This window comes from Loxodonta africana, chromosome 21, assembly GCF_030014295.1.
Source record: "Loxodonta africana isolate mLoxAfr1 chromosome 21, mLoxAfr1.hap2, whole genome shotgun sequence".
NCBI lineage: Eukaryota > Metazoa > Chordata > Mammalia > Proboscidea > Elephantidae > Loxodonta > Loxodonta africana.
This window is the reverse complement of record NC_087362.1, coordinates 58,574,308-58,587,143: the sequence shown is the minus strand read 5'-3', so window position 1 is coordinate 58,587,143 and position 12,836 is coordinate 58,574,308. Positions and strand designations below refer to the sequence as shown.

Here is a 12,836-nt window from a genome sequence, read left to right as displayed (position 1 = left end):
CTGGCCCCAGCTCCTTGTCTTCATGCCTGTCCCATCTCTGTCTACAGTGCCCTCGGCCAGCATGACCCGCCTGGCCCGTTCTCGCACCGCCTCCCTCACCAGTGCCAGCTCGGTGGATGGCAGCCGCCCGCAACCCTGCACCCATTCGGAGAGCAGCGAGGGGCTGGGCCAGGTCAACCACACCATGGAAGTGTCCTGTTGAAGCCCTGGGTCCCACCGAAGACACCCACCTGCCCACCTGCATCAACCTGCCGTCCCACTGCCATCCCTTGCACCTGCTCATTTTCCCTTTAGTTTATTTTTGTGAGGGTGAAGGGGAGGAAATGGGGTAACTTTTTTGTTTAAAAAAAATGAAGGGGTCTATCTTAGATGCTGCAGCTGAACAGTCTTCAGATGGTTTGAGGGACTCACTGCTCCCCACCCCCAACTCAATCAACTTCACTTGGAATTAGACCCCTGTCACTCAACCCCCAGTGGCCCAGGCACAGACAGACGGGGCAGGAGTACAGAAAGGAAGGCAAAAATCTGAGTCCTTCTCTGGCCAGGATCTAGGATAGCATCCTAAATTCCAGAAAGTATGTGGGATGACCCCTTGGGCAGGCAGGTTTGAAGCCAGGATGGAGTTTTGAGAGGGTAGTGGGTGTTGGCACAACAGGTCCAGCTTGGGCATGGGCACGAGAGCCAGGGGACAGCTGTTGGGAGCACTGGGGGTCAAGGAGCCCTGGAGATTTGGAGGCCCCAAACCCTGCACCAAGCACATCTGTTTTTATTTTTTAGTACATGTGACAATCATCTGAATAATAGCCACAAGGGGGCGTGCCTAGCAGGCAGCTGTTTTCCTGGTGGTCTCTGGGCCAGGCTGGTGCTGTAGGGCGGGGTAGGCAGGGCTTTTAAAGGGAGTTTCTCTGCCCAAGGGAGACAGAATATGTAGGACCCTGAGGAACCCCACAGACTGTTCCTTCGACCCTACCACATCCTGATCCTGTCCCTGAGGTAGAAGTCTACCATCTCCACAGTGACCTCACTACGGGCTGAGGGAAAAGGCTGGGATAACCTTTGTATTGTCAGTGGCTGGCCAGAGACAGTCATGGCTGCAGACCCCTTCTTTGTACCAGTCAGCGGGAGGTGGCCTGTGGGATTTTGAGGGAGACTTCTGGTCAGCCTCGGCTGACCTTTCCCATAGGCATCACTGAGGAGGAGCGAATTCATCTGGAGAAAAGGGGTGCAGAGTCTCTCATCTATCCATCTCAGTCGGGTGGAGTGGGGTTGAGCTGGGGCTTGTTGTGTTCTAGAATGAGAGGCTCCCCACACACCCCAGCCCCCTCCTGTCTCTGAAGACCTGGACTGTGCCAGGTGCTTCCCACCCACCCACCTGACCAGGTAGAATCTCCTGGCTCAGCAGCCAGCACCTGTTTGTCTCAGAGCCTAAATCAATTGTCTGAAACCCCAAAATAGGCAAAAAGAGAGGGGAGACAGCAATGAAAACCGAAGGGCTGTGGAGAAGGAGGGTATGTGTGGGCTGTTCCAGGCTGAGGACACCTGCATGGATGTGTTTCCTCTGCACACATCACCTGTCCCCTTCTATAATCTGAAGCCATTACTAGACTGCACTAGAGCCTGGAGAGAGTCTGTTCCTAGTTCTAGTCACTCACGTGCTTCCTTTGACTATTGAACATGACTGTTTGACAAGCTGGTAGAATTAATCCCTCTTACTGTAGGTGTAGCACTGCGAATCTTGGACTTTTTTTTTTTTTTAATTTTGCTGTGTTCTTTCAGATGAGATATCTATAAATACCTATACAGAATATATATATATATATATATGTATATTGGGTCCTCCTGTGTGTGGTTTTCCATTGGAGGTAGTCTGTCTGCTTTCTCTGGTCAAGTTGAACTTTTAATGGAGTTTATTATCTTCCTCTCTGTACAAAGAGCCTACTTTTGTGTATTCTGGTGGCTGACATCATGAAACTTTGAGATGACAAAACGTAAAACAGAAAACCCTTGTCAACGTAGAAAGAGTTAACTGTGCTGAAAAACTAATAAAGACACTAAGAAGAATATGAGTGTGGTGATGCTATGCCCAGAGAGAATGTTTAGGTTGGTGTGTCTCGGGTTTAGGTGCAGGTGGGAGGCCAGGGACTGTCCCTGTCTCTGTAGCTCCAGCACTTGTTACATACGTTATTTTGCTGGTCCTCAACATTAATTCCACAGGACGGATACTATCTCGGTTTACAGATGGGGAAACTGAGCTTCAGGATAAGGGATCTGCCGTAATAAGAGGACACATTGGGAGCTGAACTCGGCGTTGTTTGACCTCAAAACCTATATGTAGCTGTACCGTCTACTTGCTGCCCGGATTGGTTACATTTAACAGCATGTTGCTTAGCTGCCCATGTTTAACCACCATGCTTCATTCATTCACTTAATATTGAGCCCGTTTTATGCCAGCTAATAGAGAAACAATAAAAATACCCAGTATGTGCTATGCGGAGGATGAAAAACGGGAGGGTGTACTAGCCAGTGCGGGGAACGAGGGTCTATTCTAGATCCGAGAAGGCTCCTCGCGCCACCCCGGAGCATACACACGCAGACTGCTATAACTGAGCAAACAGGAGGAAAACGGTAGCTAACAAGGGGCCTTCGACGCCCACCTGGGTGCGATTTCCTCCGGCCAGCGGCCAAGCCCTCGCCTCCCAATCCAGAAACCGGATTTTGTTCTAGCATCTAGACTTCCACCACGCGAGGTCCCAGCTCTCGGAGACTCATCCGTGTGGAGGGCTATACGTGGCTCAGAAGGTTGGAGGCAGCACCGGAACACTCTTTCCTGTACTCGGACCAAGCGTTTTCTGAACTCGACTGGGGACCCCACCCCATTTCCATGGGGTCGATTGCGACTCAACGACTCCATAGGATAGAGTAGAACTGCCCATAGGCTTTTCAAGACTGATATATTTTACGGAAGCAAGACTGCCAAGGCTGGTGGGTTCCACCGCCGACCTCTCAGCAGCCGAGCGCTTAACCACTACTCCACCTGAGCTCCTTCAATTGGGGGCACCTGGACTCAAAGAGGATGTTTTCAGGAGTAACTATTAGACCGGCAGCAAAGCCCCACAAGGCTCTCCCGGGTGGATGCTGAAACCACGTGGTCCTAGTGCCAGCTGGCTCGCTCCCATAAGGCCCCGCCCCGGAGGCGTGGTCAGGGCGCCGGAAGCGCCCGCTCGGATCTACTAACAACTAGGGCCTTGCGCGCTCGGACCATGGCGGCCGAGGCGAAGCGCCCGCGGGTGAGTCCCGGGCGGGAGGCGCAGGGCCCACCCCTCTCCGCTGAGCCCCACCTCACCCCAACCGCCCCCCGCCCCGGGACGCCGTCCCGCGCGCGCCCCCTGTGCTCCCTGCCCTGGGTCACCTGCCGCTGTCCGCGCGCCCCCTCCCCCACTCAGAGTCCTGCCTCCTCGCGCGGGCACGCGCGCGCCGCCGTCCTTTCCCGTCCCCCGCGGGCCGTCCTGGGTGGGGCCCCGTCACTGCCCTCGCTTGTCTCAGGTGGCGGGGTCCGTGGGCGGCGGCGGCGACGCGGATCCAGACCCGGTGGCCGGCTTTCTGAGCTGGTGCGGGGGTGTGGGGCTGGAGCTTAGTCCCAAGGTGAGTGAGTGGGCAGCGGACTGGAGGGAGGGGTGGAGGGGGCGCGGCCAGCTCTGACAGGCCCGGCCCTTTGCTCAGGTGGCGGTGAGCCGGCAGGGCACGGTGGCCGGCTACGGCATGGTGGCCCAAGAGAGCGTGCAGCCGGGGGAACTGCTGTTCGCAGTGCCACGGGCAGCTATCCTGTCACAGCACACTTGCTGCATCGGCGGCCTGCTGGAGCGAGGTGGGCATGCGGGCGGGTGGGCGGGCGGGGGTGCCGGGCCGCACCGCCGGGCGCCGAGACCTTCACCCTTGCGTCTCCCGCAGAGCGAGGCGCGCTGCAGAGCCAGTCGGGCTGGGTGCCGCTGCTACTGGCGCTGCTCCACGAGCTGCAGGCTCCGTCCTCGCCCTGGAGCCCCTACTTCGCGCTCTGGCCCGAGCTGAGCCGCCTGGAGCACCCTATGTTCTGGTGAGAGCCCTGGGAGGGGTTCGGGAATGCTTGCAGGCAGCCTGCTTTAGCCACCCTGCCCCCGAACGCTGGTCCTGGTAGGGTGTGTAAAGGGAATCTGAATGGGGGTGTCACTACAGGCCGGAAGAGGAATGGCGGCGACTGCTGCAGGGCACAGGCGTTCCCGAGGCCGTGGAGAAGGATTTGGCCAACATTCGCAGCGAGTACTATTCCATCGTCCTGCCCTTCATGGAAGCCCATCCCGAACTGTTCAGTCCCTGCGTTCGCTCCCTAGAACTCTACCAGCAGCTCGTGGCTCTAGTGATGGCCTACAGGTCAGTGAGTAGAACCTGAGGAAGGGAACCTGTTTTTAGAACTATTGGTGTTTGGAACCTACTAGCGGCTCTGGAGGGTGGGGGGAGACCTGTCAATCTGCCGCCATAAAATTATAGCCTAGAAAACCCTATGGGCAGTAGTGAAAATTGACTCCATGCACCTAACAACACTGGTGGACAGGAAAAGGAAGTGAGCCCCTTACCCAAAACTGGGCCTCAGCCAAGTTCTCTCTCCCAGCTTTCAGGAACCACTGGAGGAAGAGGAGGATGAAAAGGAGCCAAATTCCCCCTTGATGGTGCCTGCTGCAGACATACTAAACCACTTAGCTAATCACAATGCCCATCTAGAATACTCACCAGTGAGTAGATCCTGCCCAGTTCTTGTTTTTTTTATGTGCACCGATGATGAGGGTGTGGATTCAAATCCGTGTGTCATTTATGCTAGCCTGCTAACTGGCTAAAGGCTCGCTATCCCAATTCAATTCATGCTAAAAACGAGTAGGTGAAATTAGCTCTTCCTGCATCTCCTTGCTTTTTACTCAAGCATAACCCCAATCAAAATATTTGAACACAAACTTATTTCGAACGCCTAAAAGAAAATGGCAGTTAACTCTAACAAATTATTCAGCCATCCTTTATTTGGAGCTGGAGTTTGGGTGTCTTGCATAACCTCGCTTCATTCTTCCCTTCGCTGCTCTGTAAGTGCCAGTGAGCCAAGGTAGCGTGTGGGCCCCATGGACAGCAGCCTGAGACATCTAGTCTCACTACTGAGGGGGGTCTTCATAGGTCAGGGGTCTAGGGCTATCCCAGGGCTGTAATTAATCAACTATATTTGCTATACAGAAAGTTGTAAGAAAAAAGTTTATGGAATTGAGAATTAGGAATTAGGGACTTATTAATCCTTGCTTCCATTGTCTTTCCCCACTTTGAACTGGGTTTAAATTATTCTTAAAAGCTAGCAACTTTTTAAGTGCTGAAAATGAGCAATCAAGCGATTCACCTGATGCAACACTGAGGCTGAGCTGTGTATGCCTCACCCCTCTCATTCTACAGTGCAGGGTCAGAAAGGACTTAAAAGGCAGACGCTGGTATAGCATCAGTCCTATGGCTGAAATACACCTGCTGGAGGCTCTTCTAATAGGGAGATAATCTTTCGGGGGCTGGCTTGGGAAAAGGCCTGGCTGCAGCTTCTCCCTTCTACGCTAGGACTGCCTTCGGATGGTTGCCACCCAGCCCATTCCTAAAGGCCAGGAGATTTTCAACACTTATGGGCAAATGGCTAATTGGCAACTGATTCATATGTATGGTTTTGTTGAACCATATCCTGGCAACACTGATGACACAGCTGACATTCAGATGGTGACAGTTCGTGAAGCAGCATTACAGGGTGAGTGTCTGATTAACTGCCAGTCTTGGACATTGGCGGACATGTCTCTGTACTCACCTATCCCACTCTACTTCCCACACCCCCAAGTTCAGGAGCTCTGCTACATAGCAGTTGCCCCCACTTTTGGGCAGAGGGTAGACTAAGGGTAGATTAAAGAGAGAAATGAGTCCTTGGGTACACTGACTTGCGGACCATTGCTTTTCCATCTACAGGAACGAAAGTTGAAGCTGAGAGGCTCCTACTACATGAGCGCTGGGATTTCTTATGCAAACTGGAGATGGTCGGGGAAGAGGGAGCCTTTGTGATCGGGTGGGAAGAGGTGATAACTGGAGAGGAGTTGACCACCACACTCAAGGTAAAGGGCTGAGAAAGTGAGAAGACGGGAGGTGTGTGGTGGACTGAATGGGGAGGACACTTAATAAAAATGCTGCCAAGACAGGTGAGGCCTCCTCTAAATCAGCTTCAGAAGCACACAAGTAATGCATCCTAAATAAAGGGTCTGATGGTTGCTTCCAGGTACTGTGCATGCCTGCTGAGGAGTTCAGAGAGTTTAAAGACCAGGATGGATGGGACGACAATAACAGGGAAGAGGACAGCCTGACAATCACAGATATCCCTAAGCTGAGAGCATCATGGAGACAGCTTCTTCGGGACAGTGTTTTGTTGACCCTGCAAAACTATGCCACAGACTTAAAAACGGAGCAGGATTTACTCAATAATAAGGAGGCATATGCCAAACTCAGCTGGAGGGAACAGCAGGCTTTACAGGTTCGCTATGGTCAGAAGATGATCTTACATAACTTGTTGGAACTGACAAGTTAGTAGGCTGCCCTGCTTGCTGCCTGAAGGAACAGAGATGATAACAATTTTACTGTAAGCTAATATTCATTGATGCTTCAAAAGAAGGAAAATCTGGATCTTGCTATTCTTATTAAATATCAAAAGGAGAAGTAGCAAAAGGGGTTATCCTGGCTGGGATTCACTCTGAGTATGGGTAACATGTAAAAAGACTTGGGACAGCAGACTTAGGAACCACTGCTAATTGTTAAACTAAGAACAAAATTTTTGGCTGTTTTGTTGTTTTAACCAAAGCAGGAATGTAGTAGTAATAGGCCTTCTCATATTCTAGCATTTAATAACATGGACTTTATAGGTAAAAAAAATATATAGGTAGATAGACCAAAAAACCAAACCCAGTGCCGTTGAGTCGATTCCAACTCATGGCGACCCTATAGGACAGAGCAGAACTGCCCCACAGAGTTTCCCAGGAGCGCCTTGCAGATCTGAACTGCCAACCCTTTGGTTAGCAGCTGTAGCACTGAACCACTATGCCACCAGGGTTTCCTAGGCAGATAGAGCTGGTTCAAATCTGGGTCTACTCTGAGTTACCTATTTTTTTTTTTTTTTTAAGACTCTTCCACTTCCTGTTTAAGGACTCAGTAAGCTATAAAACTGGTACAGAATGAGCACTCAGTGATGATAGTCGCTTTAATTCCACCCTCCATTATCCAACTAGCAGTCTGAGGTTTGCTCCAGATGATACAACTCCCCCTTGAGGGAATGAACCCTAAGGCCCCAAGGACATTCAAGCCCCACTCATGTTACGACTTCAATTATTTAATTTTGAACTTTTCATCCTTTCTTAAAACTTGACAGTCATCATCAAAGGTAAGGTAAATTTTAAGTGGAAAAGTTTTAAATATATACCTACTCATTTTCTTTTTAAAATTAACATCAGAGACCATGAAGGGTAAAAGGATGTTAAAGATAAATGGATTTTTTGTAAATTTGTAATTCAGTTTAACCATAGAGACCTGCTCCAATAATTTCACTGTTGAAAAGGAAACAGGAAGCAAAACACTATACAAAAAGCATCTTCCTTGCTTGTTTGGCATGCCAGATTAGTGGGAAAGAGTTATCAGTTCATTCAGCAGAAAGTCACCATCCACTTTCTTCTCGCCACCAGCACTGGCCGCTGCTACTGAGAAAGGCACAGTGGACTCGCATGCGCGACATGACTTTACTGTTACAGTGTGCGTACACCTACAAGAAGTGGGGATGCTAACGCCCAGGAACTAGAAAGACTACAAAATACAACACACGGACCAATACATTTACAAAACATTCAGAATCCTTACAAAAGGAGCTGTATTGGTCCTTTTTACTTTTTTGTTGTTAAACTCATATGGCCATTCAGTGGTAATGGGGAAAGGCAGTTCATACGGTCTGGTTCCCTTTCTTTCCCCCATAATTTACAAGTATTAGGAAAGAAGGGGGAGCTTTACACCTGGTCCAGTTTCCCTTTATAAAAAGAACTATTTCAAAGGCTCAAGGGGTATCCTCTCCAGGAAAGACAAGAAGCTGGTAAAACTGTTGCTCTCCCTGCACAGTCAGTTTTAGATTGGGGCCAGGGAAGAGGCCAAACAAAAAACCACAGCACCTTAATCTTGAGCCCCTCACCACATTCCCTGGCATACCAAATTCCTGCATGTCCACATTTTCAACACCGTGGTTGTCTTCAAGCTCCCCTGTCCACATTAAAAAAAAAAATAAGTTACGTAATATTTAAACTGGCTTTTCGTTATTCTTTGGGATACCAGGAACGTCAGGAGACACGGAGCTATGTCCCCAGACAAGTGCACGGCATCAGCAGCTGCCTCTGTTGTATGCTGGGTAGGTACCAGTTTATCCACTTGCCTTGGACACGTTTTGCACAAACCCAAGAAGTTCCAGACAAAGGTTTTCTGTTTCATATATTTACACAAGTTCAAAATGATATTCACAGCATCTTCTAAATTTTGGCCAAGAGTCAAAAAAATGCATTTAAACTTTGGAACGTGCCCACATAGACAGGAGGCTGACCCCAACAGTACAGGGGCCAGATACCCGAGAACCAAAGGGCTGGAAAAGTCAGGAGGACCCAGAGGATTCTTCCGTCAGTTTATAAACTCGGTGCGATGGGCCCTCCTGGCTGACAAGCTTACAACAGAGATGCAGTTCCATCTAACTGGCACCTGTCCCTTCCATTACTTGCTGAGCTTGCTTCTGTCCCATACAGCACTGTGCGACCGACTGGAATAACCTGAAAAGTGGAGACAAAATTTTATTTGTGAGAAAACTTCAGACCTAGCAATACGTACTTCCTATCTAGCTTCCCATCTGCCTTAACTATTGCCTTCATCACCAACCCAAGCTGGAGACAGCGAATGAACCTCATTTTCCTGTCCCATTCCTACATAATTAACTTGTAACTCACTTTTCAATTTCTGGGGCACAGTGTACAAACTCGTGGTTCCAGAACTTAAACGCTGGATTTTTAATCAGCTCAATGAAAGTAATGAGAAGACCCCAAGGATGTGGCCTATTTACAATCAACCGTTCCAAGAGAACCCTGGAGAAGGGAGAGAAAAAGTTAATGCACAGAGAGACATACAAATTCATGACCACTCCTCTACTGCTTTTTTCCTAACTCATCCCTGATTATAAAACCACATGCAAAAGCTGCTTGCTTTTACTAAAGACAGTGGATTAATTTCTATACACGGCATGGTTAATGTAGACAGATTGTGAAATTAGAACACCTGTGTTTCAATCCTGGCTTTTCCCTTATGGAAACCTAGAAGACTACTAGCATAAGGTGAGGATAACTTATCTGTCTCTCAGAGTGGTTGAGAATGAGATGGAGAGAAAAAAACCCACCAAGTACATGCACAGCATATAGAAAGTAATCACTTAAAAGAATGAATACCCAATAAAAGTGAGGAAATAGGAAACAAGAATTCAAACACTGCTAGTGCCTATGAAAACCAGTGTAAATTTTCTGAGTGGCAATACATTGTTTGACCTACCAACTGTACTTCAAAATCTACCCTAAGGAAATAATGAAGCACATGAACAAAGACTTAAGTACAAGGAAGTTCACTGCAGCTTTATACATATTCACAAAGGTAGGACACTAGCATCTAAACATCTAATAATAAAATACTAGTTAAACTTTGGTACATAAATCCAAGGAATACCATACTTAGTACCACAGGTACTAATATGAGGTGAAAGTACACGGGCAAAAGTATGTTCTCAGTATTTTAAGTATAGTTGTATGTAATCACACTACAGTCTACCCACTGCCTCATCTCCGATGCTGTGAACGCAATCTGCAACAGATTCTTAACTACTGTTAAGTAAATGAATATGATGATGATCTTAGTTCTCCTGCTTCAAAACCTTTAACCCAGTGGCAATGAGGTAAATTCCAAGCTCCTTAATCCCTAACATAGTCTTTTAAAAAGCCTGCATGATTTGAGACCCTGGTTAATTAAATTTGACCACCACCTCAGAGTGATGCCCTCAGTTAAAATATGCTGCCTTTTACTGTCAACTTTTTATTCCAGCAATGATCATGACTTGTAATTCTCTATTTGTGATTTTTTGTGTCCAGTATCAGACTAAGAATCAGGAGAGCAGAAACCATGTTTATTTTATTCACAACCATACTGCACATCAAACATTACTGAACACAGATGCTCAGTGAACACTGAATGCATGGAAAAAACACTCAATTTGTAATGGGAGGAGGAGGGGGAAGACACCATTTAAGAAGCACTTAAACTAGTTTCTCTCTTACCTTGTGATCTGTTCCTGGATAGCTTCAGTGTTGGCCTCTGCAAAAAGGTACAGCATGGTGCAGCTGAAGTAATGTGTGTGACTATTTGGGTACCGTAGCTGATTCGCAATTGCATTCAAGAAGAGATACCGACCTAGAAATGAAGAACAAGCAGCTGAGTGAGGCCTTTGAAAGGCCAACAAACAGTTCTCACTGGCTAGGGTTTGGATTTCTATACAGGCTTTCAAAGGAATTTTTTCTGGTCTAAAACAGAGGTTCTCGAATTTTTGGTCTCAGGACCCCAAAGAATTTTTTGTTTTTGTGGGTTATATTTCTATATTTCCACATTAGAATTAAGATTTCAAAAAGTTCATTTTAAAGAAAAATGGGCCCACTACGTTAATATAAAAAGTTAATAAAAAATATTTTCATGATGAGTGACATCGTTTGACTTTTTGCAGAATTCCTTCAATGTCTAGCTTAATAGAATACAGCTGTATTCTCATTTCTGCTTCTGCCTTCAGTCACTCAGCTGCAGTGTCACGTTTCCTGTAGCTCTGGAGAACCCCACTGTAACACCTGTCATAGCATGGCAGCAAAAAAGGCAAATATGCTGTCTCACCATCATGAAAATATCGTGACTTCACAGCCTTCCTAAAAGGGCCTTGGAGACACCTCCAAGCGTTCTCAGACCACACATCGAGAACCATTAGGCTAAAATATATCGGAATAAATATGTACTATCTTAACTAGGCTTGGCTGCCTCTACATGGTATTACTCACGTTTGTGAGGTTATCACAGTGGGTGTTAACAACACTTCTCCCCTAAAGGCTGCCTTCCTTTTATTTCTGGGCTCTTGAACTTAATGGTCTCAATCTTGATTTTAAGATGTCTCAAATCCCTTCTACAAACAGGACACAGTATTTATACTCAAGATTAATCAGCCTCTCAAGAATCCACGGCAAAGTTAAAAGTAGTTGTCTTTCTAAAGTTTATCCGTGCTAAAATGAAGACTATATAAGAATGAACATAGAGCATCAAAAGAAATGTAGCTCAACCAGGCAACCTACAATAGAAGTTATACTGTGAATTTTCTGCAGACCAGGTAGAGACAGTCCCATTCATTAATCTTTATGAACTTAGCATTTAACATGTTGCCTGGCAAAAAAGGTGCCGAAACTGGAAAAAGACAGGTTAACAAAAGCATGTAACATGAGCCTGTATTTAAAGAGATTAGTAAAAGAACCATATTTGTTTTCACACTAAAAAAATATAATCACACACCAAAATAATAACTGATATGGTAGGATTCTGGATAATCATTTCCTTTATGCTCTTGTTTTCTGCATTGAGCAGAAGAACATCCAACTTAAGATATAACCACCAGCTACACATGTACTATATATGGACAGATAGTCTTTCCCCGTTGTGGCTTAAAACATATTTTTGTGGTAACTCAGATTGTGGCTAAAACTACATAGCTCTCCGCTCACCTTCAGTGTCCAAGTCCACAGCCAGGTTCTGGAAGATATCCATGTGTGCCGAGTGGGTGATCGTGCTCATAGAAGGCGTACTGCCCTTGTTATGAATGTGTGCAATGGCCTGAGTCCCTACATAGAGCACCAGTGCATTGATGAGCTGGAGGTTGTAGCGATTGCCAGGATCATTGGATACCTAAATAAGCAAAGCAGGACACTTCTGATTTACTGACTCCCACAGAGGATTGAGTCCATCACCAGAATTTTGAAACCCTTCTTACACCTTTACGGGAAGGCTGAACTGTTCTCTACATTCTTTGTGATTTTAATTTTAGAAACTGAATTCGTGTGGTTAACAGCCTAACAGAATCAGGATTTTCCTCAGGAAGCCAAAGCTTTAATATAATAGGTACTATCACTGTACACATGCCACAACTTTACTATAACGTTTGTGAGGTCAACATATGGCACAATCCCAATTTTTAAAGACCTAGAGAGGGAGAAAGTTGTGATGGCGTGGTATGGGAAGACTGGACAACTTCAAGTCATTCCACACAGCAAATTAAATCAGAATCCACTTATTTAGAAAAATCTTGGGGAAGAGAAGGCAATGACTGTCAGTGGTTTATTCCTAAGAGAAAATCAGAGAGTCCATTCCCTGGATGCCTCTCCCAAGACTACAGCACTGTTTCTGATGAACTGAACCAGTAAAATTTATAGTCCATTTAATCCCATCCAACCACTGGAGTTGACAGTATGTTTTAAATCAAAGCATGGCAATTAGGTTGAAACGCTAACACACAGCTGGACCACACACAGGATTGTATAATTCACATAATAAGTGCTTTCTGTGGAAAACACAGCCGAAAAATTTAGTTCAAGAAATACAAAACCTTTCAAGGCTCTATCATTTTCTGCTTTTTTGTTTTTTAAATGCCATGTGTTTTCATTAATGGAAGCATG

General features: G+C 46.7%; 3 protein-coding genes across 15 annotated transcripts in view; 2 read left to right on the top strand and 1 right to left on the bottom strand.

Moving 5' to 3' along the window:
• The window catches only part of NDRG4 (NDRG family member 4), a 34,262-nt gene extending 31,462 nt beyond the window's left edge, over window positions 1–2,800 (top strand). For 3 of the 5 annotated variants that reach the window (XM_023556516.2, XM_023556513.2, XM_003417013.4), the window contains one exon: window positions 48–2,799. In XM_023556516.2, the coding sequence (XP_023412284.1) occupies window positions 48–202 (155 nt within the window). In that variant the 3' untranslated portion in view covers window positions 203–2,799. Of the gene's footprint in view, window positions 1–47 lie in introns of all 5 variants that reach the window. The other 2 variants (XM_064273958.1, XM_064273959.1) reach the window with 1 other exon arrangement.
• On the top strand, window positions 2,481–8,290 carry SETD6 (SET domain containing 6, protein lysine methyltransferase). The gene is made up of 9 exons (XM_064273507.1): window positions 2,481–2,523; window positions 3,293–3,642; window positions 3,721–3,865; window positions 3,949–4,090; window positions 4,210–4,404; window positions 4,643–4,763; window positions 5,611–5,791; window positions 6,004–6,146; window positions 6,308–8,290. Exons 1-9 carry the CDS (start codon window positions 2,481–2,483, stop codon window positions 6,611–6,613), a joined length of 1,626 nt encoding a protein of 541 aa, XP_064129577.1. The 3' UTR covers window positions 6,614–8,290.
• A 241-nt stretch (window positions 8,291–8,531) lies between these two features.
• The window catches only part of CNOT1 (CCR4-NOT transcription complex subunit 1), a 119,911-nt gene continuing 115,606 nt past the window's right edge, over window positions 8,532–12,836 (bottom strand). For all 9 annotated transcript variants that reach the window (XM_023556517.2, XM_003417028.4, XM_023556518.2 and 6 more), the window contains 4 exons: window positions 11,889–12,069; window positions 10,416–10,548; window positions 9,048–9,182; window positions 8,532–8,873 (listed from right to left, as the gene is read on the bottom strand). In XM_023556517.2, coding sequence (XP_023412285.1) covers window positions 8,795–8,873; window positions 9,048–9,182; window positions 10,416–10,548; window positions 11,889–12,069 — 528 coding nt within the window. In that variant the 3' untranslated portion in view covers window positions 8,532–8,794. The remainder of the gene's footprint in view (window positions 8,874–9,047; window positions 9,183–10,415; window positions 10,549–11,888; window positions 12,070–12,836) is intronic.